This window comes from Glandiceps talaboti, chromosome 5 (genome assembly GCF_964340395.1).
Source record: "Glandiceps talaboti chromosome 5, keGlaTala1.1, whole genome shotgun sequence".
NCBI lineage: Eukaryota > Metazoa > Hemichordata > Enteropneusta > Spengelidae > Glandiceps > Glandiceps talaboti.
The window spans coordinates 16,047,899-16,075,000 of record NC_135553.1 but is presented as its reverse complement, the minus strand read 5'-3'; the positions used below and the strand labels follow the sequence as shown (position 1 = coordinate 16,075,000).

Below are 27,102 nucleotides of genomic sequence, written 5' to 3'. Positions count from 1 at the left end.
CTATTATCCATCCATCAATGCATGATGCGCGCACACACACATACATACATACATACATACATACATACATGCATGCATGCATGCATGCATGCACGCACGCACGCACGCACGCACGCACATACATACATACATACATACATACATACATACATACATACATACATACATACATACATACATATCATTAAAGGTTTTATTACTTACTTTTTCATTATCAGATCAAAATGGTTTCTTGGCCTTCCAATCGTTAACGCATCACACCAAACAATGGCCATGTCTTTATCTGGATTGAAGTCGGGCGTTGACGACATGATGACGTGGAAATGAACTTCCATTTTGACCCCACGTTCAGTTGCCATAGTGCCAGGAAAGCGAGCGATTTGGAGAGCACGCTTTGAACTACGAGGAGTTGATCTTCTAAACAGAGCTTCCGCTTTACCTTTTGGAAGTGTACTAGATGGAGTAAAACAATATATATTTATATAAAATTAAGGGGGAAAATAGAAAATTAACAGAGTTGCATTCTAACCTACATCATCTGAATACTAACCACAATGTTCAAACCAGCTGAACTAGCGTGTCAACTGATAGCTTGAATGTGTCGTCCTTGTGTGTATTTTTTTCTTATCCTTTGGCAAGTGAGAAGCCGTGTTCATTAATGCACGTTTAGCTCTTCAACCTAAGGATCCAATGCTTCAATAAACTTATAGTACCATGAGCTCGGGACAGCATAATTATGTAAGCTGAAGCCTACACAGCAACTCTTAGCACAATTAGGACCTTCATGGTTTTATCAGTCAGATTCTGAAGTATCGTCGTTAGTGGCTGAGTTTGTTTTTCATGTTTTTATACCCCAGTTAATAGCTCAGAAGTTGTATGACGTCATAATAAGGAAAAGGTCACAAGATAGCTATGTATAGGGTGACATGACGTGAGTCAAAGTTCATAATACATGTATCTCATAACATGTCGTTCGTTAGTAACGAACTCTCACAAGAGAACAAACGACAGTAAAACGTAATAACCAAAAAGAAATCGCGATGTGTGTACACTACATATCGGATTTTACAAATCAGACAGGACCAGCGGGCACTGATCAGACACTGACCTTCGTTTTTCCTGTAAAGGGGGTTTATACGTCAGTTTGCGTGTGAGTCTATGTATGTATGTATGTATGTATGTATGTATGTATGTATGTATGTATGTATGTATGTATGTATGTATGCATGCATGCATGTATGTATGTATGTATGTATGTATGTATGTATGTATGTATGTATGTATGTATGTATGTATGTATGTATGTATGTATGTATGTATGTATGCATGTATGTATGTATGTGTGTGTGTATGTATGTATGTATGTACGTACGTACGTACGTACGTATGTATGTCTGTCTGTCTCTGTCGGTCTGTCTGTCTGTCTGTGGACACGATACCTCAAAAACTATGGCACCCATTCTAATGAAACTTGCTACATATGGTAATAACAAGGACAGAGTAAGATTTTGGAAAACATTCAGTGAACAGTGATTAGTCATTTGCATAATTGATAGTTTATATTAATTAGACTATATCTTAAGAATGTATACTTCAATTCAATATTATTTGGTGCATACGTTAACCATAACAAAGTACACATGTTCCACAAAGCTTGTTGGTGTAGCTTATAATTGTAATGAGTAGTTTGTATAATTAATGATTTGCAGCAATTTAACTATAGCTAAAAGAATGCACACTTCAAATTGCGCAACATTTGATAAATACGTGAACCATAACAAAGGACATTCAATACGGCTAGTTGGTGTAGTTTATAGTTTTAATATATAATGTACATAATTAATGGTTTTCAGTACTTAAAACCATATTTAAAGAATATACCCGTCAAATTCTATACAATGTGGCACATATATCAACCACAACAACGTATACATATTCTATAAATTTAGTTGGCACAGTTATTAGTTTTAATGAGTAATTTGCATACATCAATACTTTTCAGTAATTAGGCCATATCTAATTCGAATTTCTTGTATTTTGGTACTTTTATCAACTATAATAATGCGCACATGTCCTAAGATGTTTATTGACAGAGCTGTTAGTTTTAATGAATTATCTGCCTAAATTAATGATATTCAGTAATTAGGCTATATCTTAAGAATGCAAATGCAAGCTTCAAATTTCATTTAATTTAGAACATACATCAATAATAACAAATCACACTTGTTTGATGTACTTTTTAATGAACTTTTAAATTGTGATGTGTAATTTGCATATATAATTTTTGATAATAAAGCAATACCATTACGATTAATGGAACCTTTAAATTTCAGATAATTTACAACATGCGTTGATGTTAAAGAAGTGCACGCGTCCCTTAATCTTAATGGTTAATTTGCAATGAATGATTTTTCGATAATTAGGCAACATATAAATGTAACCTTCAAATTTCATAAAAAGTTTATATAATTAATTTTCCAATCAAGGGGTATACCGTACATCATCAATACCTAAAGCTCGGTATGTTGCATTCCAACAAGGTGTGTAGGAACAAGAATCTATGGTTTTGTTCTTACGTTTCACATAGCGAACAGATCTATCATTGGACGTCCTCACTGGCAAAAGATGAGATCAACTACTCCGCCCTGGCCCAGGCGGTGGCAGTCCCTGGATGGGTGGGTACCCATGCTTGTTAGCGAAATTTCAAATGTATCCCTTTTCCCTGAATATTTCAATGACCCCCCCCCCCCCCCTTTTCTTTAGTGAATCTAGGAGAAAATCACTGCATTTCCGAAATCCGGGAGGTTTTACTTCTAGGACACCTAATCCATACACTGAACGTACACTCTTTGCCCTTATGTTTGACTACTATAAAGTATTGTTTACCATACCAAGTGTGCTGACAACAACAACAATAACAATAACAACAACATAATTTCGAAAGAGGTGGGCGCATGATATCAGAACAATGTCTCTTTGCCTACAAAGCAACGTCTTTTTTCTTCTTTTTTTTCGAGAGAAGGAAGGGGATACTACTACTATTTGAAATACTTACCCATCCCCAATGTTAACATGAAAACGAGCATCCACATCTGGGTTAGCTAGCAGCTGATCCTAAAACAGAATATATAGGATTAATTTTTTTAATAAGTGTTCATGGAACAATGGGCTACATTGGATAGAGACAATGAAATAATGGATCAGTTGAAGTAAAAAAAATTGTGTATACGGACTTGAGATTGAAATCATTCAATATCATTCAACTTCAAATGGAATTCGATAATTTGACCTTTGACCCTTGACTTCATATTCATGGTCAAATAAATTGTTGAATAACTTTGAAAGGTTTGTATCTATAGTAGGCATTTTCAAGACTTCACTTTTTATAGAAGCATGCTGCATGGTATAATCGACCGTCTGTAATACTTCCATGAGATGTAGAACTGAACTTTCAAGTCTGACTCTGACTTTTGACCTTGACGTTCAAATTGAAAAAAAAAATACCTAGAGATACCATTCAAGTACTAGTGTGCACATCATATTGTCAGAAGTAAGCATTTTAGTCGTACACAAGCCTTTGACTTTGACCTTCATTCTCAAGGTCAACCTAAAATTTACAAAATAACGTCGGCAGGCACATCAGTAATGTCGACGTCTACACCAATATTATCCGAAGTAAGCTCTCTGGTTAGTCATTAACCCATGACCTTGACATTCATAAATTATGCATATTCACGGCCAGTTAGTAATTTACGTAATACTTTTGAAGTTTAGCATAATATAAACACAATTCAAGTGTATATACCTACACTTTTGGAGTTTAGTGTTCTGTTCAAAGCTAACCACAGACCTTGATCCTCAATTTTCGGTAATAGTAATTTGTGAAAGTTTTTTCATCGAGACACAGTTTAATTATCAACACGCATATTATCAGTGAACGACTCTCGAGTCAGACTTACTTTGTCTCTATTCATCAATATGTACAATTAAGGGTCATGTACTCCTGCAGTTGTGTAAAGAAACATTACTTTGTGCTATGATTTAATAGGCAAATACCTAAAAAGATGTATGATTTTGGAAGTAGCCAACTACATGTAACGCCTAACAAAAACAACTGTGTGGTTCCGATTACCGGCGCTCAATTTTAGAATAGGTGGGGTAGGTAGATTTTTTTAAAAATTTATATATTTCATGATCATATGTGAGTGCCTAGTTCAGGTAGTTATGTTTTTCGTTGTTTTCCATATGGACTCTGTACGTGTTATTGGTTTCATGCCATCACATGTGCAGCCATTACAGCGAGACTTCACAATTATCGCGATTTTATTATTTTTTTACGTATTAAAAAAAGTGAAAATAGCGACAGTGAAAACTAGGTGGGGTTTACCCGGAACCAAACAATTTTTTTACGTGAAATTGCAAGTCTTAGACCACACTTTAGACAGCACATTAGTGGTGGGGTCTAATTCTTCCAACGTTGAGTTATTGATTTTGGAGAATTGGTCTCTCGATAAAATATATTCCATCCCATCAACAATATTAATTAATCTTGGCAACCCAAACAATACCCCTTGCAAGTAAAATGCCAATATAAATCCATTTTCGTAGCAAAGTCAAGTGTTGGCACCTAGAAAACGTTTCTAGAACTGTTATAATAGAAAGGTTAATATATTAGACAGTCTGCAAACAAAACACATATGCTTACATCATCAGGACTTCGTGGATTAACATGTTCTTTGATGGGTTCACATGCCGTTGCAACCTCTTCCAAATCAATCTGCTTCGAGCGGTCACTCGCCATTCTACCATCATTTTTTCCGTTGTTTTGATTGCATCAGATTCTGACGTATTTTCATTCTCTACAGTTGTGTGCAGGGGATGTTTTACTTTGTCTGTAGCTTCAGCAGGGGATGTACACACAGTCTGTAAACCAGTAAGAACATACAGTTTTATAAGTTAGACAAAAAGTGATATTAAAGAGCTTGCATTCGAAAGGGCACAAACTGAAGTTTTGGGTGAAGGATATTTTTACTGTATACTAGAAAATCTAGATGTTCTATTCTAATTACTGAAGCATATTTAACTATATATGAAGGTGTGCTAGTCACATCGATACGTCGCTGATGCTTTTGGGATTGGAAGTAAGACTGACTTCCTAGTCATATTTTCATATATATATATATATATATATATATATATATATATATATATATATATATATATATATATATATATATATATATATATATATATATATATATATATATATATATATATATATATAGTTTTGGTAGTACTGGAACTCTTTCTTGGGTGTAACTCGGAGTTTCACGCATATTGCGATCATCAGACACTCTGAGGCCTACTCTCTGGGTGTGCTGTATATATAGAGTGTAGACAATAGAAATACCATCACTATTGTCTGTGTCGGTGGGTAGGTGTTGTATGTGTGGAGGTGTTGGTTGTTATTGTGTGGGTTATTGGGTGCGGATAACAACCAACACCTCCACACATACAACACCTACCCACCGACACAGACAATAGTGATGGTATTTCTATTGTCTACACTCTATATATACAGCACACCCAGAGAGTAGGCCTCAGAGTGTCTGATGATCGCAATATGCGTGAAACTCCGAGTTACACCCAAGAAAGAGTTCCAGTACTACCAAAACTATTACGCTCTGCCACTGCGGTATAGAGCACTGTCTTATAGCAGATTGATACTCACCGAGTTATATATATATATATATATATATATATATATATATATATATATATATATATATATATACACACACACACACACTGCCTAATATATTAACCATTCTGTAATATATGCAAGTACGCATTTATCTATTTATCTACCTATCTACCTATATCTATCTATCTATCTATCTATCTATCTATCTATCTATCTATCTATCTATCTATCTATCTATCTATCTATCTGTCTATCTATCTATCTCTATTACAAATCAAGAGTAAAATATTTCCAGGCCCCCTTTCAGATCATTAGAATTTTCAAGGGCACCCCGTCCATTTCCACATGTTTTTTCTGCTAACGTATTCGAATCAAATTCGATTCGAATCAATAAAGTCATATGGAAATATTACCCTTCGACATAGTCAAAATTTACCTTGCTATCATTTTTTTCTGTATGTGTTTCCTCTAATCCTGGTGACAGTTCTTGTGCAGTACAAACAGGTGTCACTGAGTGGCTATTGCCACCAGTTGTCTCTGGGTCATCGTCTGTTTTGTTTGGAGCACTGTATATATCCTCTGAATCGGAGCTTGACGCTTCCTCCATTTATCTTGACTCTGTTTTAATTAAAATAGAAATGTCATATCATTGTACATAATTATCAAAAAGAAGTTGTGACGTAATGATTTTAGGCATGACAATTAGAAGAACGAACGAGGAGGAAAACAGAGACGGAGAGACAGAGAGACAGAGAGACAGACAGACAGACAGACAGACAGACAGACAGACAGACAGACAGACAGAAAAGTGGAGGATGGAGAGGCAGTGTTAATACAAAGAAAGATCATGCATGAGTCATTTTGATATCATACTGAAACAGAAGGGACACTGTCAGAGACTGTACAGATAGGAATTTTATACAATTTTAGAATAGGTGGGATAGGTAGATTTTTTTCATGTACGAGTGTCTAGTCCAGGTTATGTTTTCCTTTTTTTTCCATACGGTCTCTGTGTTATTGGTTTCTTCCCATCAGATGTACATTCATTATTGCATAGTTTTATATTGTCTTTTTACATGTAAGTTGTTTCAGCATCCACTATTTGTCGCGTTTAGGGTTGGCAGTGAAAAACTAGGATAGGGTTGGGTAACCGAAACCAAACATTTTTTAGTCCTTATGTTGATGTATCAAAGTACACATAGGATATAACGTGAGATGATGATCGACATAATCGGATGAAATTGTCCTCAGCCTCAAACATCACAAATCTTAGTCACGATATATATCATACATTTCAATACATTATGATCATTTGATGTCAATCAAATAGTCGCATTTCCATTTCCAGAAATTTAGGGGCCTACGATCGGAGTTGGCACAATCTTAAAATATCCTATTATATATATTTGTGTGTACCGTTTGACGACAGGGGGAGGGGTCGCTACGAAACTTCTTGAATTCATTCTGGGGAAGTCGTGACGGTTTTTGTAAGCATGAATGGGAGCTAGCCGGAAGGAGCTTCGAATTAAAAAAAATAATTACCAAAATAATGTCTCTTCAGTCCCCTCCCACTGCCGTAAATGATTTGTTCCCGTAGAGAACAACATCATTTGGAAGCACGAACAAGAACTTAAAAGATATTCTGAGGGCCCAATTCAAGTTGCTGAGATTGCTTGTTCGAAGTGACATATACATATGTTAATGGCTTGTCAATGCATGAGGTCATGTGATGAACTAAACTATTCTACAGATCACTATCACCTGAACTACTTTTATTCAAAATCTGATAAGTTGTGATTTTAATTGCCAGATGTCAAAGCCTTGGTCAATATTCGGACTTGAAGACATATATTACATGACGATTATGATATTAGAATTACACAGGGCTCTTGTTGCAAACGAAATTGACTATGTGTAATGAGACGCTCAAATAATTAGCAATCAAATTAAATGCTACAATAATGCTTAAACTACATTGTACATGCGTCCGTTAACTTTGCTTCTGATCTGACACACTGCACTGTTACCGGGTTTTCTTTTATGAATCTCTTCAGTGCCATATTAGTTGTACAGGTCATTCACTGTTTGCTTTCAGCTAATCACAGAAGTATAGCTGCTGAGTCCGGGGTATAACGGTACCAGTCGAGGGCAATTTGAAAGCATGGCTAGGAAATTTATTCTGTCCCAACATAACACATGAATGTTGTTAGACGAACGTCACGTTTACCACGATTCGAATTAGGTGTTTACTCAGAAATTCCTTACGTAGAAACGTTGATATCATTCATTTTCACTTTGCGCTCACGCTATCGATTCTACGAATACTACCACATTAACATACACAGCTGAGACAGGGGAATCCCCTTTGACAAGGTTCACGACATGTGTATGACTGCGTGGATACACTGTATTTTAACCATATACATTGACAAGTGTTAACCCCTTTTTCAAGTGAAATGATTACCAGCTACTTAATTTACCGCATGTTGTCTCATCGGGCCCTGATGTCTTCTCTTACACAGATTGCCGAACTGTATATAATACCCATGCAATGAACTGGGAAACTGTACAGCGCACTTTGATTGCCTATATAGTGAATGCTACGCTAAACGAAATAGTATGTATCCTTTCTCGATCTCGAGTACCAGAACTAGTCCTGTTTTCCTTCCCAAACTTTCAAAAATTGAAACCATTCAAAGATCACGAGACAAAAAAATCTCCAGACTGGTGTCAGTCTATAATAAAGTGTGGAAATATGATACAAATAGCGTGACACTTTTAATATAATATAATTTGCTTATGTCATTCTAAATTGAATATCTCCGTAATTCTTTTCCAAGCCTGCATACAGGATAATTAACATGTTCAAGAACGTGCCACTATATACCATTATAAGATTTTAACCCAGATAATAACTAAGCTACCAAAACATTCGACTGAAGATGTCGAATGATGGGGTCAATATTCGGACGCACTTGTTAAAAATCACTTTCGCAAGTTTACTTTCACTTGTGTCCCTACACAAAGTCTTCGTGTTTAAAACATAATATATTAGGTAAGGGGAAACCCCCCTTCCAAAGTACTTTGTTTATGGCTGTATCAGGGTGTGGATGTACGAAATTAGTAAACCGTTCTGTACTAAGAATATTTTGACAAATTTTAGCCTTCTTAACAGTGAAATTAAAACCAGAGTACTATATTAATACTAGTTGTCTCACCTTTCATTCGCCAGCCTGTTATGTAGATATGAATGCCCTTGTACGTACGTAAACACTCCGCGTTCATGCACTGTGATCCAACTACGGAGTACGCGACTAGGAAGTAGGTAGAAGTAAATCACTCAACTGATTAGTTTGTATACATGCTCGAACTACGACGGTGCGGAGGCCGGAGGGTACTTATTTTTGCCAACCCTTCTTTGAAAAAATGAAAGAGTACCATTTCGTTTGTTTAATCTATATTATAAATAAGTGAATTTCATTTGATGACTGGTTCGTTCTGCGAGTCTGTGCCCTACGGTATCATTGAACTATTTTCTTACTGGCTATACCACACATTACCAGTGATTAGGGCGAAGTTCACAAGATGATTTCAGATTGAGAGAGATCGTTGACGCAAGCCTGACATGTGACGTGGTCTGATTTTTAACTAGGTTAAACAATCAATGCTTGATCTATGCAGACTTGAGACCTTTAGATTTTAAGTCATTATCGGCTCTGGTGTGGATCAGGTGTTGTTGTTGCTGCTGCTGCTGTTGTTGTTGTTGTTGCTGTTGTTGTTGTTGTTGTTGTTGTTGTTGTTGTTGTTGTTGTTGTTGTTGTTGTTGCTGCTGCTGCTGCTGCTGCTGCTCTTGTTACTGTGAACAATCACGGAATATACTGCATCGCGTATTACTGTAAATGTATGTTTATAGGTCAGTCTGATCAAATTATTTTAAGTTACTTTGGAAACGAGAGTGCGTTGAGGTGACACTTAATACTCCAACTGCTTCTTCATAAGAAAATGAGAACATAGAGGAGATTGCAATGTTTTATTTGGATCCTGATAATTATAATCTAATGCATGTACCAGTGTACTAGCTACCAAAAACCCAATAAATTAATGATTGAAATGGGGTCATTACATACTTGACATATTTTGAAAAAAAATGAAGTCAAATTGACATGTTTTATTTTCGCTTTGTGTTCATGCTAGCATGCTATGGATTCTACGAACTGATTATCTATACGTTGCGTTGGTATGAGGAAGGGAATGTCCCTTCCACAGAGCTGTAGTTTATATGTTTCTGATTGCATTAGGATGGATTTTGCGAAATCGTGTAGTGCTTTAAATGTGTATGGTTACATTAGGATTATTAGGGTCTCTTATCGAAATCGTACGGTGCGTTGGGGGGGGGGCTGGGGTTGGAGAAATTGATCCAAAATAATTAGGGATTAGAAGTTTTTTCCTAAAGGTAGGCAATATATTTTGTAATACACATATGACACCAGTACCCAAGGGAATAACTACGCGCAATTGCATACATTATGCAAACATGGAAATTTAGTCTTGGACATGCGCAAAAGTGTTGGGGCATGCTCTACATCATCATCACCACCACCACCACCATCATCATCATCATCATCATCATCATCATCATCATCATCATCATCATCATCATCATCATCATCATCATCATCATCATCATCATCATCATCATCATCATCATCATCATCATCATCATCATCATCATCATCATCACTGCTACCATTACCATCATATTTTAACAACATTCACGTACAGTGTGAGTGATAAGGTGAGATGGGTGCACTCAACAAAATGCATCGTTTTAATAAACAATTTTCTTACAATATAAGTATTTTAATTTTTGTATCTTTGCATGTAAAGAACTCGTAAAAATAAATGTTGAGTGCTCATCTCACTTTTACATCTCAAAGCACACAAAACAAATTGACAATAATTGAATCTTCAATTTGGTCACAAAACTACGGATTGTAAAATGTGACCCTCCCCAAACATTGTGATGTAAAATATGACCCTCCCCCAAGAACAGGTTTGTAAAATGTGACCCACCCACCCCAATTCCATTGGCCCTCCATTGTAAATACTGAAGGCTCCCTTTTTACACCAAACAAAAACTGTCAACGTAGGGTTGTCAAAAATGAGCCGTAACAGTGCAACAGGGCAACATCACTTTGTTTTAGTGAGGGCTATCACAATTTAGTGCCTGCACACTCTTTACCAAATTTTCGGCGAGGGCATCATCAAAATTTTGGTAAAGCATGCCGGTCGATTCTGACCAATGATAGCTTGTGTAATAAATTGGGTTTTATATGCCTGAGGTGCAAGGATATGATCAGTACCACACGTCGCAGAGTGTTGATCGAATCTTTGTAACAAATAATCCAATATCAAGGCTATAATTTTTTATTATATGTCACCTGGGAATTAATTTGCATGCAAGTTCTTAACGCGCGCCGTCCCACGTCAGCACACTGGTCTTTATTTCGAAGTATAGCGGAAGCAATAACAGCTCTGGTTTGCGAGAATGGTTGCGGTTGTACTAGAACTGTAATGTAATGTAAGGTTAAAATTGCATCGACGGATTAGTACTACATTTGAACACATTGTCGAGTGGTCAACTCATTTGCGTAATGTTCAAATCAAACTCGTGTGTCAATCATTTTGTGTTCAGGATAACTTCAGAACGCCGGGAACTCTCATATTACACGTTAGATGTGTACAAAAAGGCAGTGTTGACATCAAAATAGATTGTGTGACGTTGAATGTCAAGAGATGTGCTCGCCTTGGGATCGGTTATTTTGATAAGCTTGCTGTTCTTCCAAAAAAATCTTGCGCTGCAAGCAGCGTGAACTAGCTGTCGAATGCGACAACGCCAGCAATGACATTACAAAGTTTATACCAACTGACACTGTTACAATGTAGCCATTTTTATAGCGTGAGTATGTTTTAGGACAGAATTTCCATTTATCAACGTGTATTCAAATTTGCTCACAAATAAATGTTGACGGCACCCTAAAACCATCTCTGGAAAATCCAGGCAATATATATCATACCTTGACATATTCATCTTGCGACTGTGGTTTGATTTCTTTACACCAACACTGGGTTTAGTTTCAAGTTCGGACCGCACTTTCAAAATAGCATAGCTGGCAGGTGGCTGACCCTGAGATCACGTGATATTTACGTCATCAACTCCTAGGCGGTTGTTTCAAATTATGCAAATACCGTAACTAGAACCCGTACGTACCGAACAACCAGTTCCCTTGAGGGCTGGTGTTGGCCTACCCTCGTCCTTTCTAGCTCATGTAGCTAGAGTCTTGTGAAGAGTGTGGGCGGGGCCTATTTTGTAGTTCGTAATGCAATTTAAATAAACCTAAGTAAGTGTATGGAATTATCTTCTACTTCCAAGGTAAATTACTGAATCTTCTGTTATGTGCCATAGTTTTCTCTCTCTTTTTTCATGGCATTTTCCTGTCTCACACCATGGAGGTAGGAAGGACACCAAGCTTCACCAATACCCGTGCAGTTTCAAATTCTCCAAATGTCACACTCCGAATTAGATACAGCTCCCACTATCCTACCCGTTTCGTTACTCATGACAATTCTAATTCTAACATACATACCTAAAAGTACATCTAACTCCAAGTCAACATAAGCTTAATGTGCAGCGGGATACAGCTCCCGAGACACGTAACATCCATAACCCATTTTAGACACATAATTCAAAGAATTACATTCTAATTAATGATACATTACATTTTATTCCAAATATATTGCTGTTACCATTATGTCATATTGATTAATTTTATTCACTAATATATATATATATATATATATATATATATATATATATATATATATATATATATATATATATATATATATATATATATATATATATATATATATATATATATATATATATATATTGTCAAGGAAACGGAATTCACTAATTCAGATCGAACTGTTTTTTGTCACCCTCACCAGATCCAGAACACTGGTTATAATTATTTTCCTTAAAGTGGTCGTATGGATGAGGATTGGGTATTTATTTTGGATTTTTAATTCATAAAGCAATTCTATCATGGCTTCCCACTTGAACAATCAATGGTGAAACAGTATTGGCCGAGCAAGTCAGTCTATGTTTGTAACTCACTGTAAACTATGGACAAACGCCCCCCCCCCCCTCCCCGGACAAACGCCCCCGGACAAATGCCCCCCGGATTAATGCCCCCGTAGGACAAATGCCCCCCGGACAAATGCCCCCGAACAAATGCCTACGGACTATGGACTATGGCTCACGACTCAACCAAGAAAGGCATCACTTATATTGTATTGTATTACAAATGAAACGACCAAGGATGCTCACGACACCGTCAAAGGGTGTTTTTACCACCTCTCCCAGAACATATATCGGAAAGTTCAATCAGAAGGATTGCAACCATTATACCAGTCTGATGCTGACTTTGCATTGAGTGTTCGCATGTTACCAGCTCTTGCATTCGTGCTAGAAGATGAAGTCCTGGATACATTTGAAACATATTACAGCAGGAGATGCCAGCAGAAGCAGACCCCATCGTTGATTATTTTGAAGATACTTACATTGGTAGAGGACGCCGACGTAGCAGACGATGATGATGACGATGTGGAACATGCATGACCGACTGATCGATTATTAGCACGCCTTATAAGCTTTATAAGCACGCTTTTGGTAATAATACAATAAAGGTGATAAACCCATATTTTAAGTGTACTTCCCAAAATCTAGATATTTTTTATCTCTATTCGTAGGCAACAACAGTCCTATCGGGGGCATTTGTCCGGGGGGCATTTGTCCTACGGGGGCATTTGTCCGGGGGGGGGCGTTTGTCCTAGAACCGCCTCTTTACGGAACCATCCATACTGTACCCGCTCATTTCGTCGACAGAGACACAAGACAGACAGACAGACAGACAGACACACGCACACACACACACACACACACACACACACACACACACACACACACACAAAGAAATGATTAGATTTTTGGTAAATTCCGTGCATATTAATTAGCGTTATTAGCAAAATTTGGACTATGGTGCTGTTTTCGGCGAGCATATATTGTTTAATAAAACTAAAAATTGCTACAAGCATACACTTTTGGTCAATCAACAAGTGACTATATTTTGGTTAAAAATTGATGCATACTAATTTGGCTAACTACCATATACTAATTTCGCCATTTTTAGATAACCTTCCCCGTAAATCTGGAAATTGACATGAATCTGACATAAATATCAAGTACTGTAAGGAACTGTTGTATGTCACTTTGTTTCATGACTTATCAGGAAAGGCTGACAGACAACCACATTAAAGTGTGGCCATATGGATGAGGATTGGGTATTTATTAAAACAATTTTATCATGGCTAGATATGCCAAATCCTTGTTTATACCTCAATACATTGCTAAAGATTAATGAATGTGTAAAAAGTTTGTTATTGTACATATATAATGGTACGTACAATAACAAACTTTTTACACATGTTTTTAGCTTATTGTAATGTATTGAGTTACAAACACAGACTTAGACAATGTTGATTTGTCATGCTTGGTATGTATATCTTCTTCTTTTTATATCCTATATCACACTATTTCCTAGCCTTGCCTTTCTTCCCATCTATGACGTCGCCAATCCGCTTTAGTACTGTGGACGAAAAAGAAGAAACCATTCATGAATGTTTGGTTCACTGTCTTGTTTTAAAGAGGAACACCATTCCAGGGGATATAGACATTTTCATAAAAATGGGTTATGGAGCGTCATTTCGATTCATGATGTTACATCACGTGCAATTACTTGCGGTTTCAGAGAAAATCAAGTTGATCTTGTGCATTTATAGAGTATCTTGGCATGGGCTATTGCGTCATAGGAGATATACATATATTAGAAGTACATTATTCGATAGTTGAATACTAATAATTCATGAGTACAAAATGCTATACAGTTCAGTATGAAACAGCTGTCGTGAACACTCAATGTTCAACCATTCAATAATGTAATTCAACTATTTCCCATGATGCAATAGCCCATAGTAAAGATACCCTATAAATGCACAAGATCAACTTGATGCTTCTCTAAAATCGGAAATGATTGTAGGCGATGTAAGATCATGAAATTGCTCTCCAGAATCCACACTTAATCTTGGTTAATAGTTAATAGTTGAATATTAATAATTCATGAGTACAAAATACTATACAGTTCAGTATGAAACAGCTGTCGTGAACATCCAATGTTCAACCATTGAATAATGTAATTCTACTATCTCCCATGATGCAATAGCCCATAGTAAAGATACCCTGTAAATGAACAAGATCAACTTGATGTTTCTCTGAAATCGGATATAATTGTAGGCGATCATGAAATTGCTCTCCAGAATCCATACTTAATCTTTATGAAATTGTCTCTATTTGCTGGAGTATCGTTCCTCTTTAAGGCATTATCATCCATAAGTTTAACATTGGTTAAGGCCTAAAACACAATGTGTGGCTCAGATTACGCTCAATTTTAGAATAGGTGGTGTAGGTAGAGGTTGTTTTTTTATATGTATTTTTCATATCTGAGTGTCTATTGTCCAGGTCGTTAATATGTTTTTCGTTATTTCCCATGTGGTCTCTGTGTTATTGGTTTCTTCTCATCAGATGTACAGCCATTGCAGATTGGAACAACAGTTTTGTATTGCTCTTTTTAAATTGATGTCAGTTTCCGCATCCACTATTTCTGGATAGACCACAATTTTCGCGATTTTATTAACTTTTTCTCCAAATGTGAAAAATGTTTGGGGTCGGCAGTGAAAAAGTGGGTGGGGTCGGGTAACCGGAACCAAAATTAGGCCTATTTATAAGAATTGTGTTTGAAATATTTCAGAATTCCCAGCATATATATTTGCATATTGTACTGACCTTGTTGAAGTTGATCTTTGGGTAGAGCAAAAATGATACGAAACCAGCCAGGTTCACAACAGAAGAAACCCTGGCCAGGTGGTAAGTATACACCACCGGCTATAAAATCATGAAACAGGGTCAATTCAGCGTCAAAGGTTAAGGGTGAAATGTACTGTAAGGCAAGAAAAATGAGAAATCCGTTCACAAATATTTGTATGTCGAATTGTACATACCAGGCATTATGAGAGAGAGAGAGAGAGAGAGAGAGAGAGAGAGAGAGAGAGAGAGAGAGAGAGAGAGAGAGAGAGAGAGAGAGAGAGAGAGAGAGAGAGAGAGAGAGAGAGAGAGAGAGAGAGAAAGAGAGACAGAGAGAGAGAGAGAGAGAGAGAGAGAGAGAGATAGAGAGAGAGAGAGAGAGAGAGAGAGAAAGAAAGAGAGAGAGAGAGAGAATTGTGAACATTGAAAGCCTCACAGTGATATGTTCATATTGAAAAACAATTTAGAAATAACAGCCAACTCACATTTGTGAAGTTTACCCAAATGTATAAACCACCACTGCCAACTATATAGGTTAAGCCAAGCTTGGCCAGTCCTTCAGACAAGAACGTATGACATTCCTTTAGTCTTTGGCTGTTTGTTGGTAGATACGTCTTTGTCAGCCATTCTAAATACAGAAGTATAAAAAATGTATGCATTCATCGACAACATTAATGTATAGATCAATCGACACAGAAATCACAATGACCATTTTAACAAACCTACTTCAGAGTAAAACACATTATTCAAAATAAAGAACCATTTTTCGAATATCAAATTCCGAGACGTGAAGCTAGCCAGTACATTTCATCTTTAAGATATACTCTTTAAATTACAATAATAAACGATACGTCTATTCTGTTTCCACAGTAGTCGAAATGTTACTCAATAAATATGCTCCACTGACGAGGGTGGTTTTTTTTACCTATATCGTTATATATACTAGTAACATAGCTACTGTTTGATGTGTTTCTGTGCATCTTACTCAGAGAAAACTCAACTAAATTATATATATTAGTTCTTTAATGATAAAATAGGTTTGTTTTCGAAATTACCTATATTATTGTATGTACTAGTTCTACTAGTGGTTCTGTCTTAATTATATCTGTTTATCCAAATCAGATAAACATACAAATAAGCTTAAGGTTTGGTATAATTGATTTCCTTATGACTACAATGAATGTACAATATTAACATTGTTGCATGTTAAGAACGATGTAGTCTATAAACTAAAAGATTCAAGTCCATAATCTTTCCTTATATGAAGTCTGGAATAATAATATGGACGACACTGATCGATGAGGTTTAGTCTGAATGTAAAACTGTGGAAGTGTGGAATCTGGAATAATATATTGACGACAATAGTCAATGTAATGTAGTCTGAATGTAAAACTGTGAAGTCTGGAATAATATATTGACGACATTGGTCAATGAAATGTAGTCTGTATGTAACACTATGAAGTGTGGAATCTGGAATAATATATTGACGACATTGGTCAATGAAATGTAGTCTGTATGTAACACTATGAAGTGTGGAATCTGGAATAATATATTGACGACATTGGTCAATGAAATGTAGTCCGAGGCTGTATGTAACACTATGAAGTGTGGAATCTGGAATAATATATTGACGACATTGGTCAATGAAATGTAGTCTGTATGTAACACTATGAAGTGTGGAATCTGGAATAATATATTGACGACATTGGTCAATGAAATGTAGTCTGTATGTAACACTATGAAGTGTGGAATCTGGAATAATATATTGACGACATTGGTCAATGAAATGTAGTCTGAATGTAACACTATGAAGTGTGGAATCTGGAATAATATATTGACGACATTGGTCAATGAAGTGAAGTCTGAATGTAAAACTGTGAAGACTGGAATAATGCATTGGCGACATTGATCAATGAACTGTAGTCTGAATGTAACACTGAAGTTTGGAATCTGGAATAACATACTGACGACATTGGTCAATGAAGTATAGTCTGAATGTAAAACTGTCAAGTCTGAAATAATATATGGACGGCATTGGTCAATGAAGAGTGGTCTGAATGGGAAACTGCAAGAAGAATTAAACCATTATCGCCCGAGGTATATTCTGGGCACACCATACCTTCATCAAGAAGCATACTGTTCAATAACATCTGGAGGGAGGTTGGTGTTGAGAAGAAATACGAAATATTCGACATTGCAGATACAACTTCCTTGTTCCAGCTGTACAAGGCACCACATCGTAAACCAGACATACTGAAATCCTTTAATGTATATGGAAAAAAAGAGACATTTAGTATTTTCATTTTATATACTAAACATTCATAATACATATGCAAAGTATGCAAAGTCTCATTAATTGAATTCTTATGCTGTGTCCAGGTATTACATTTATCACATTAATGAACAACTAGGCAACAACATCAAAAAGATATAATCCCAAATTCAAAGACAACTTAAACCTTAAAACAGAGAATTCAATGCATAGCTATCATAACATGACAACTTAGCTGCCCTTGTATATTTCCCTCACTAATACTTTGTACTTGTCGTCAACTACAACAACAACAATAACAATAACATAAATCTGTGTGTGTGTGTGTGTGTGTTTGTTTGTTTGTTTGCATGTATGTATCTTTTAGTATGTAGTTCTCTTTTGTTTCTTTAAAGTTTGTGAGGATTTAAGAGCTAGTTCATTAGCAGCAAATAAGGCTATGCAGTACCTTTGAAAATCCCCAGATAAAATGTGTTCTTTCTGGATCTGGTAAGTCTTCAAGACTCAACACGCTGATAAACTGGGTATCCTCTTCAAATATTGATAGCATGTAGATTTCATCAACAATGATATGCAATTGATGTCTGTAAACAAACAATCGTCAAAACATTACATCTGCCTTACTTTAGAATTATATATGTATTTTTGCGTTACCAATTCGGGTACATATATTTTTTCTTAAATTATGTAACATGCACATTGATATCTATCAATGTATTAAAGAGGACGGCCTGCTAAGTACCAGTGTGTCAGTAAATTCGTATACGTGGATGTGCAGACCTGTGTAAATTGGTTTGTGGATGGTCAGACCTCAGTAAACTGGTTTGTGGATGTATGTTCAGCTTTGAACTAATGATGCAGGTCAAGGCTTGAAATCTGTGTGCATTTGGACAAGTAATCTGTAACGTGTAATCCTTAAAAGTGTTCCAACTGACCTGTGGGCGAAGTTTAGGCAATCTCTCAGTAATTCCCCGGAATAAACGGTACCCAGGGGGTTGTTTGGATTCATTAGGAACAGAGCACGGACATTGATACCCTGTAACAGTAAAAACAACATAGATAACTTGATTTTTGGCACATTTGTATCGAGCATAGCTAAAGACACACTGTTTGTTGAACTAAACTCTTGGATATAGTGTAGCAGAGGACGAGTATATATGCTTCAAGTAAATTCATGTGTTTAAATGTGTAGGTTAACAGTGTTGGTATCTATTGGCAAGCAGATTCATCTACAGCTCATACTACCGGCCACGATCACGATCACTAATACATAACCAATTCTGATGTTCACAAGCTTACTTTAACATTTCCTTAAATTAGCAAATAATTTAATTCGATAGATCACTAAATCAAATTAATGAAAACGAATACCAAAACAGGATACAAACAATGCCGTAAAAAGAAGTCACCTTGCATTAAGCCAATAACCTCTGGGGGTTATACATAGATAATACCAAGCGTTTTATTTTGTACCAATAAAGCCCAGGTTATACAATATTGATTATGCTGAGCGTGTTATGTTGTGCCAATATGTATCGATGGCGCTAGGCGTATGTTGTGCCAACAACACCACGTTATACAATATATAGATGATGCTAAACGTGTTATTTTATGCCAATAAGGCAAAGGTGTACACTTATTCATGGTTCTAAGTGTGTTTCGTTGTGCCAAGACCACAAGGTTATACAATGTGTGGATGGTGTTGTGCAGTGTGTTATGGTATGTTGTGCATATATTTGAACATACTTCTTACTTTATCTTTCGCCTGTTGAAGGGAGTCTTCTAATATTTTCACAGTCAGTTGAAAGGGTTCTTGTATACCATCGGACATCTGAAATATATGATGATTTATGAGCTTAAACTGGTGACACCACACTATTTTGATACGCAAGTAATATAATGTATATCTACAGGACTTACTATGTATTCCGTTCATAAATGAATAATTCACATTGTTAATGTTTACTTTTCTAGGCAGTAAGTATGATTGCACACATGATGCATGTTGGCAACATTGTGATGATCGTGATGCTCTGAAATCTGACAGGACGAAAGCTAGTCAAGAGTTGAATTCTTGAGATGGGGTTTGTTAATACCACCGCGAGTTTCTCTTTCTGTTTATTGAGACTAGTATTGTTCTTTTTGTCATGGTATTGCCTTGACAGGAAATAAAATGTTCTGATTTTACAGTCACTCTATCTATGACATTTTGCATGTGTTGTTTACCCCTACGTCTTGCCTGTTTCAAACTGTATGCATAAGATGAATTTGACAGTTACTGAAGAAATAAGTAAAGAAGTTCTAATTTCAGTATTACAAATTTCTAGATTAAGATTCTAAATTACCTCCCCTGTAAGGTCTGCATGAACTAGTTGGACTTGTGGTATTCTACCAGTATCTGACAAAATAGCTGTGTAATACGGTGTTGGGATCAACCAGGCATCTGAAATTATAATAACACAGAAGTTACCACTGATCATGAAACATTATACGCATATATCACACTTAAAAATCACCTTTTTGCTTAATAATAGAAAGTGGAGACATGTTTTTAATTTGTAAATTTGATGCATATGTGTATCAAAGCTTGTAACATAGACGATGTATTTTGTACCTCGAAGGATTTTGGCCCCAAACGGACACACCCTTATTTTAGACACCTAAACGTTGCTGACGTGTTGTATTTAAATAGACCTTTCTAAATATTATGTAATTTCTTGCGGTTTAACTTTAGTATTTAAGAAAACATATATGTAGAGTTTGCTTTAATATAGAAATCAGTCTTTTAGCACCATCATTCTCTGTCGTACTATGAAATCGGGCTGTATAATGTCTTGCAGTAACTAGTAGACCTATTCAGATATGATCGGAAATGAAAGTGTTTTGGGTGAAAAAATGAAAATATCACATTCGTAAATGCTTTTATAGGTATCTTAATCTTGCTATTATTTTCCTTCAAAACTATTTTTAGGAGATTTTTTTTGTATGTTTTCGTTGTACATGTAATTGACGGTATCTGAAGATTCTGTGCCACTTTGAGATTGCTGGTTATCATTTTCATATGTGTCAATATCACCTTTGAGGCAAATAACAACCCAACATATATATATATCACCTCTCTGATTTTATTCAACCAAAACATGTACGGAGCATCACTAATTGAATTGTGTATATAGGTAAGTTACAAATTCTTGGCCATGTCAGCTAGACTTATGATCAGTGCATATCGATGGTATACATTACTGGTGAATACCACGTGTAAAATCTATCAATTCAGCTATACTCATACCCACCTCCAGCATCACACAGAACGGTTGCCAACGATGATATACACGACCCACAACCATTTAATATGACCAACTATGGAAGATATGTAAGATATCAGTAAGGTAGAGAGGGTGACATACCAGAAAAGAAAAGAAAAACAAATTAAAACAGGAGTCAGGCTATTATCAATTCGCTAATTTTTAGTTTGTATGATATATAAATTTACTCATTTTCATCACTAATATGTTAGCGAATGGCGTTGGGAGCAAAACACATCTTAAATATTTTAGTAGAGCCATTGCATAGATATAAGTAAACAATTTCCATTTTCTATCCCACGTTTGACATAATGTACCAGCTTTAAAGAGTTAGTTAACGTTGTTCACGTAAATGAAAACATATATGTCAAAAGGTCAGTAGTACTGCAATAGGCCTATATGATCAATTGAGAACTGGTGGTCTTTATAATGTTGTTCGACTACATTATAACATAACATTTATTTTACCTTTTTTTCATTCAACGACTTTGACATCGATCTATAAGCTTACTATACTTACATTGTCAGGGTCAAGGGGTTGACGAGCTTTAGCATGCTTTGTCAAAAATGACGACACAGTGTTCCGGAATTCAGACAAACCAGTAAATGGTTGATAACGCAATATATCCGTGTTGTTCTCAAATGGTGTTTTAATCTTGGCAAGCTGGAATTAAATCGCATTAAATCGTATTAAATCGTATAGTCGAAGTAAAACAAACAGTATCACAGTCAAAAAATCTGAATCTGTCTCTGTGTGGTGGGTAAAAATATCATTTGAAACTATGAATCAAGAGCGCATCAACATTAATTGTCTCATAAATTAGGAAACCGTACAAAATCATTGTTAACGGAATATTATTTATTCTAATTGACATTTCTACATAATTTCCCAAATTACATAATCTTCTGATTGACCAAAGTCACAGTTATAAAAAGTATACATTTCATAATGTACTTTTGGGTTCAATGCTTGCAAAATGTACACCTGTTTTGTGTTTGGCCTATCATACCTGTAACCTACGTACTTTTCACTTTCATATTAAATATTATTATCACCAACATAGCAAATACCATGTCACAGACGTGCAATTTTAAGTAGTATGTCAAAAAGAACCTCAAAATAGTAAAGAACCATAAATATGCGCTTACTCTTGCAGCTACAAGGTCAGCAGAGATTACATTTTCAGCAGTTCCTGCATTGACTATTCCCTGAAAAATAATGAATGAAAAATAGAGCCGATTTAACATCACTAGATTCGAAACATGTATTAAACTTTTAATTAACATAAACAGATGTTTATGTTCACCTGGACTGTTATATTGACATTGATCACATGACACGTACCTCCAGAGTGAAAACTAAAACATAGGAGTATCTTGTATGCATCATGGAAATATATACCCTTGCCTTGCACTGTCATGTGTACCAGTGCCCATGTAGTTATAATATTGAATTTGATCATTGATGGACTTTGGCAGTCTTTGTTCGCTCGTTAGTTGTACCTCAGCCAACTATTCTTTTGTCGAGGTTATACAGTGCATTTTGGTCTTCTCTGCCTATTACTTTTACGGTGGAATTTCGTCATCTCTGTTCATTTGGTATGCTATGGTCTACTCTGTTCGTTAGTTGTACAGTAGACTTTGGCCATGCTATGGACTTTGGTCTACTCTGTTCGTTAGTTGTACAGTAGACTTTGGACATCTCTGTTCATTAGTTGTACGTGGACTTGTCATATCTCTCTCCTCGGTTATACTCTTTTTAATAAGGACTTTAATTATCTCTTAGTTACACAGGGACTTCATTAGCCATTTCTTTTTAGCATACATTAGATAGATAACAGTAAATGTACCTTACCTGTGGATTGTCTTCTTGATGGTACTTGTTATTTTGATACAACGCAAAACCAATATCTAGGATTATAGCCGACTTTGCAATCTTCTGTCCACGTTGTGATAAAACTGGTACATGTATATCCTCATTATCGTTATTGGTCGCCATTACTTTACAAAAGAAATTCACTCTGCGTTATCAGCGGCTATTTCCAGTACCTACGAATTCTGAGTAATACTGACAACTGTGGCATTCGAACGCTGTCTACCTGAACGATAACAAACTAGTGCTATTATACGATGTTTTGTTTGTTCATGCCATGCCCTTTATGATCGGTAATTATAACTGGTATGAAAAAAATTGCTATGATCGCAACGTCCTATATATACATCATAGAAAATGTGTTTTTGATAAAATAGTGCACTTCAAGTCTGTACATACAATACGGCCAGCAAGCAATGCAATATGATAAATATGATTCATGGTTTCCCAGAGCCTGTCTAGATTCTATTTTTGCACACTAATACATCCACGTCCACTTGTACAACAGATTTGGTTCTTAGTATACAATTTAACTTTTGTTGTCCAAACACAACTTGAAAATGTTACCTGATATTTTCGACCGCACACTTCAGTCTTTGTCAACAGATTGACCCACTATTCAGTATACGTGACCTTATGGAGGGGTCACAGGTTCCTGGTAGACTGTATTAAGCCACCAATCTTACGTTAATAATAAAATATACGTTTCCGGCCAAAGTCCAGTATTTTATCAAGTACAAACACGTATCACCATAACAACAATCAGAAGCAGAAGACTGTTCTATCTATTTGATCTTTTAATCTACGTAATGACCTGCTCTGTTTGAACTTCTAATTACAAGTTCAAGGCGTGACCTAAATCATCTGATCTAGCAGGCACAGTCCCATAGAATAGTACAGACGATGAGTGCTGATAGCGTGGCACGGATGTCTGTATCTTACAGATTAACATGTATGTGCCTGGAAGTTTATATCGCCCTCCGCGCCTCTGTTCAATAATGGTTGAAGTGCCCGGATGTACATAGCTTAGCTCCCCGTTCAAAATATCTAGTTTCAGTGTCTACAGTCTAGGATATTTACGTTGTTTATGTTAACGGAATGTCCTGGTGATTCGATGTGGATGTGCTGGGAGATTTCTGATGTGCTGGAAGTGGGTCGCCTATGCCCCCAAAATCTAGTTTTGAGTGATCTTTCTGTCTCCCCTATGTTATGTATGATTCTTTGATGTGCCTGTGTTATTCTGACCCTGCAAGGAATTTGGTAGATTACCCCACACACATTTTCCTTTTTTGTCTTGTCCTTTAGGGACACCAATAATTGCCGCAAGGTTTTTGTAGGCTTAATGCAGGTATTTATACCGTAAGTAGCAAAGATCCTTGTAATGTCTCCTAAGTGTCCTTGGTGTTTGGTAGGACCACTAATCCCTTACTACTGATCAGGTTGTTCCTTCTTACGGTTGGTTGTAGGCTTTTGAGGCTGGATGAATGTGACCTTATCTCCTGCACACTTAGAATCACAAGGCTTAGTTATGTTTACGAAAACCAACCAACCAACCAACCAACCAACCAACAAACAAACAAACAAACAAGACAGATAAATAAACAAATAAACAGTAAATAAATAAAGACTGACAAGCATCAACAAGAGAGTAATTACAAAACATTATCAACTTCAAGAATTACATACTAGTATGTACATGTACAATTGTGGCCATTTCACATGTAGGAAAACATAATTATAGTAATTCTTGTTGATAATGATGATTTGTAATTACTCTCTTGTTGATGCTTGTCAGTATTTATTGTTCGTTTGTTTGTTTGTTTATTTTTGTTTTTTGGGGTGTTTTTTTTCGTAAACATAACTAAACCTGAGTGCCCTGTGCTTATGATATCCACACCTATACAGTGCCTGGTTAATATGGGCTTTTTCTTCTTGTCGATCTGAGTTATACTTATAGGTGATCACCGTATCTTCTGTGATGAAGCGTCCGGATCACATCTAGTCTGTGCTCTAGTCGGTGGTTGGAGGCAAAATTGAGGTACTGGTCTGTATGGGTGGGTTTGAGGTAGATTTTATTTTTTAAAGAGCCATCATCCTGATCCACTGTGAGCGTATCCAGGAAAGCCAATGACCTGTTCTGCTCATCTTTGGTGCTGAACTTGATGTCTGGGTCAAGACTGTTCAGGTGGGTCGGTGAATTCTTGTGAGTAGCATTTCTTAAGTTTGGTGTGCATTTCATCCACGTATCCGACTGTACCACCGTAACGGAGGACGGGGAGCTGTTTCTATGGCAGTTGCTCTAATTGTTCCATGTACAGATTACAAACTATGGGGGGAAACAGGTGACACCATCGCTGCACCGTGGATTTGCTGGCAAAACACACCATCATATACAAAGTAAGTACACTTCAGACACACATTAACTAACTTAATAACTTGGCAGGGTAAGAAACCGGTTCACTGACTAAGAGTGGTGTCCTCCTGTAGTCGAGTATCACATCCAATGTTTTGTCAATTGGTACTGAGGTGAACAAAGCAGTTACATCATGGGAACGTAACTCCTCATCAAGTTCAATCCTTGCCTTCTTGATAGAATCTGCGAATTGTTGTGAATTGCTGACATGATGTAGACTTGCCAACCAGTGGAGATATGATAGTATGGGTGTAGGCACTTGAATGGAGCCAATAGGTATTATGTCTGCAAGGTTATGATGCATATTGTAAAATTTAACAACAAATATGACCACCATTCAGCCATATTTGATTTGGTCGCACTTCAACTTAATAAGTGACAGGCATATGTTTCACATAGCATGTTATCTTTGAGCCAGGTTTGCTTGGTTGAAATCAGTATGTGCATACCATAGATGTGAGAGTGCACGCACGCACGCACGCACGCACGCACGCACGGACGGACGGACGGACGGACGGACGGACGGACAGACGCACGGAACTCAACATAACTTAGAGGGCCGTCATTATTTATGACCTGGTGGGTTGGAGGAATAAGGGGGGAGGGTCACTCAAAAAATGGGGAGTGAAAGGGGGGGGGTTACTCAAAAACTGGGGGAGGGGTGGGAGGACTGCTCAACTGTTTGGCTAACACTGCAGTTAATTATGATAGAACACAATTATGCAAGATCGAAGAGACCGCTTACAATATCCTGGTCCATCCACGAATATCTGGAATCCACATCATCAAAACAACAGCGCATCACTAATTGAAACTCTATAGTCTTTGATTTGATAGTACCATACATGTTGGAGAGCGATATATCACAAGATACCATGGATGTATTAGGGAGATACCCATGGTACATCTGACATGCAAGCACGCTTACACAACACATGTATAACGATAACGATAACGGAAATAAGTAGGGGTCACGTTCTTTGTCATCACTCAGCTGATCTTACGTAATATAACTTTCAATAGTATCACCATATATTGCTTAAAACCGATGACTACTCGACCGAGGTATTATGACTATGAAATCAAATATATGGACTTTGACTTACTACCGTATATGACAGATTGAGATAGTAACTGTCACTAGTACACTGATAGAGATAGGTAGGGGTCATTATATTTTGTTTTGCCAGAATATAAGACGCCAGAAAAAACAAACCCACACACGAATATAGTCTTGGATGGAATATCTCAAATTCGTTCGGGAAGGTTTTTTAACCTATTGAAATATTCGCTTGTGGCTCATTTGGGAAAACATTTCCCAACTCGTGAGAGATATATAATTCTACCTCAGCATGGGGGAGGGGGGTTAGCTCTGGATGTATATGCTATGTGGTTTGACACGTCGATCATGTAGCATATACATCCATAGCTGGGGGGGGGGGCGCTTCTATTATCCAGCATCTGGGGCGCGTTCGGTAGACAAAATGTTTTGTTCCCGAACGACTAATTGTCATAATTCTCACACCATCGGCGAACTTGAGTTTTTGTGTAGG

General features: G+C 36.6%; 2 protein-coding genes across 2 annotated transcripts in view; both read right to left on the bottom strand.

Moving 5' to 3' along the window:
• Positions 1-4,801, bottom strand: part of LOC144435408 (E3 ubiquitin-protein ligase rnf213-alpha-like) — a 59,473-nt gene extending 54,672 nt beyond the window's left edge. Inside the window, exons 1-3 of the mRNA XM_078124003.1 lie at positions 4,706-4,801; positions 3,056-3,114; positions 205-453 (exon numbers count right to left, since the gene is read on the bottom strand). Of these exons, the coding sequence (XP_077980129.1) occupies positions 205-453; positions 3,056-3,114; positions 4,706-4,801 (404 nt within the window). The remainder of the gene's footprint in view (positions 1-204; positions 454-3,055; positions 3,115-4,705) is intronic.
• A 9,524-nt stretch (positions 4,802-14,325) lies between these two features.
• On the bottom strand, positions 14,326-23,262 carry LOC144435407 (1-aminocyclopropane-1-carboxylate synthase-like protein 1). Its single transcript, XM_078124002.1, has 12 exons — positions 23,119-23,262; positions 22,413-22,472; positions 21,784-21,927; positions 21,252-21,318; positions 20,304-20,401; positions 19,712-19,789; positions 18,894-18,994; positions 18,407-18,542; positions 17,806-17,947; positions 16,172-16,314; positions 15,669-15,822; positions 14,326-14,415 (listed from the first exon to the last, which is right to left on the bottom strand). Exons 1-12 carry the CDS (start codon positions 23,260-23,262, stop codon positions 14,360-14,362), a joined length of 1,323 nt encoding a protein of 440 aa, XP_077980128.1. The 3' UTR covers positions 14,326-14,359.
• Positions 23,263-27,102: the final 3,840 nt, after the last annotated feature.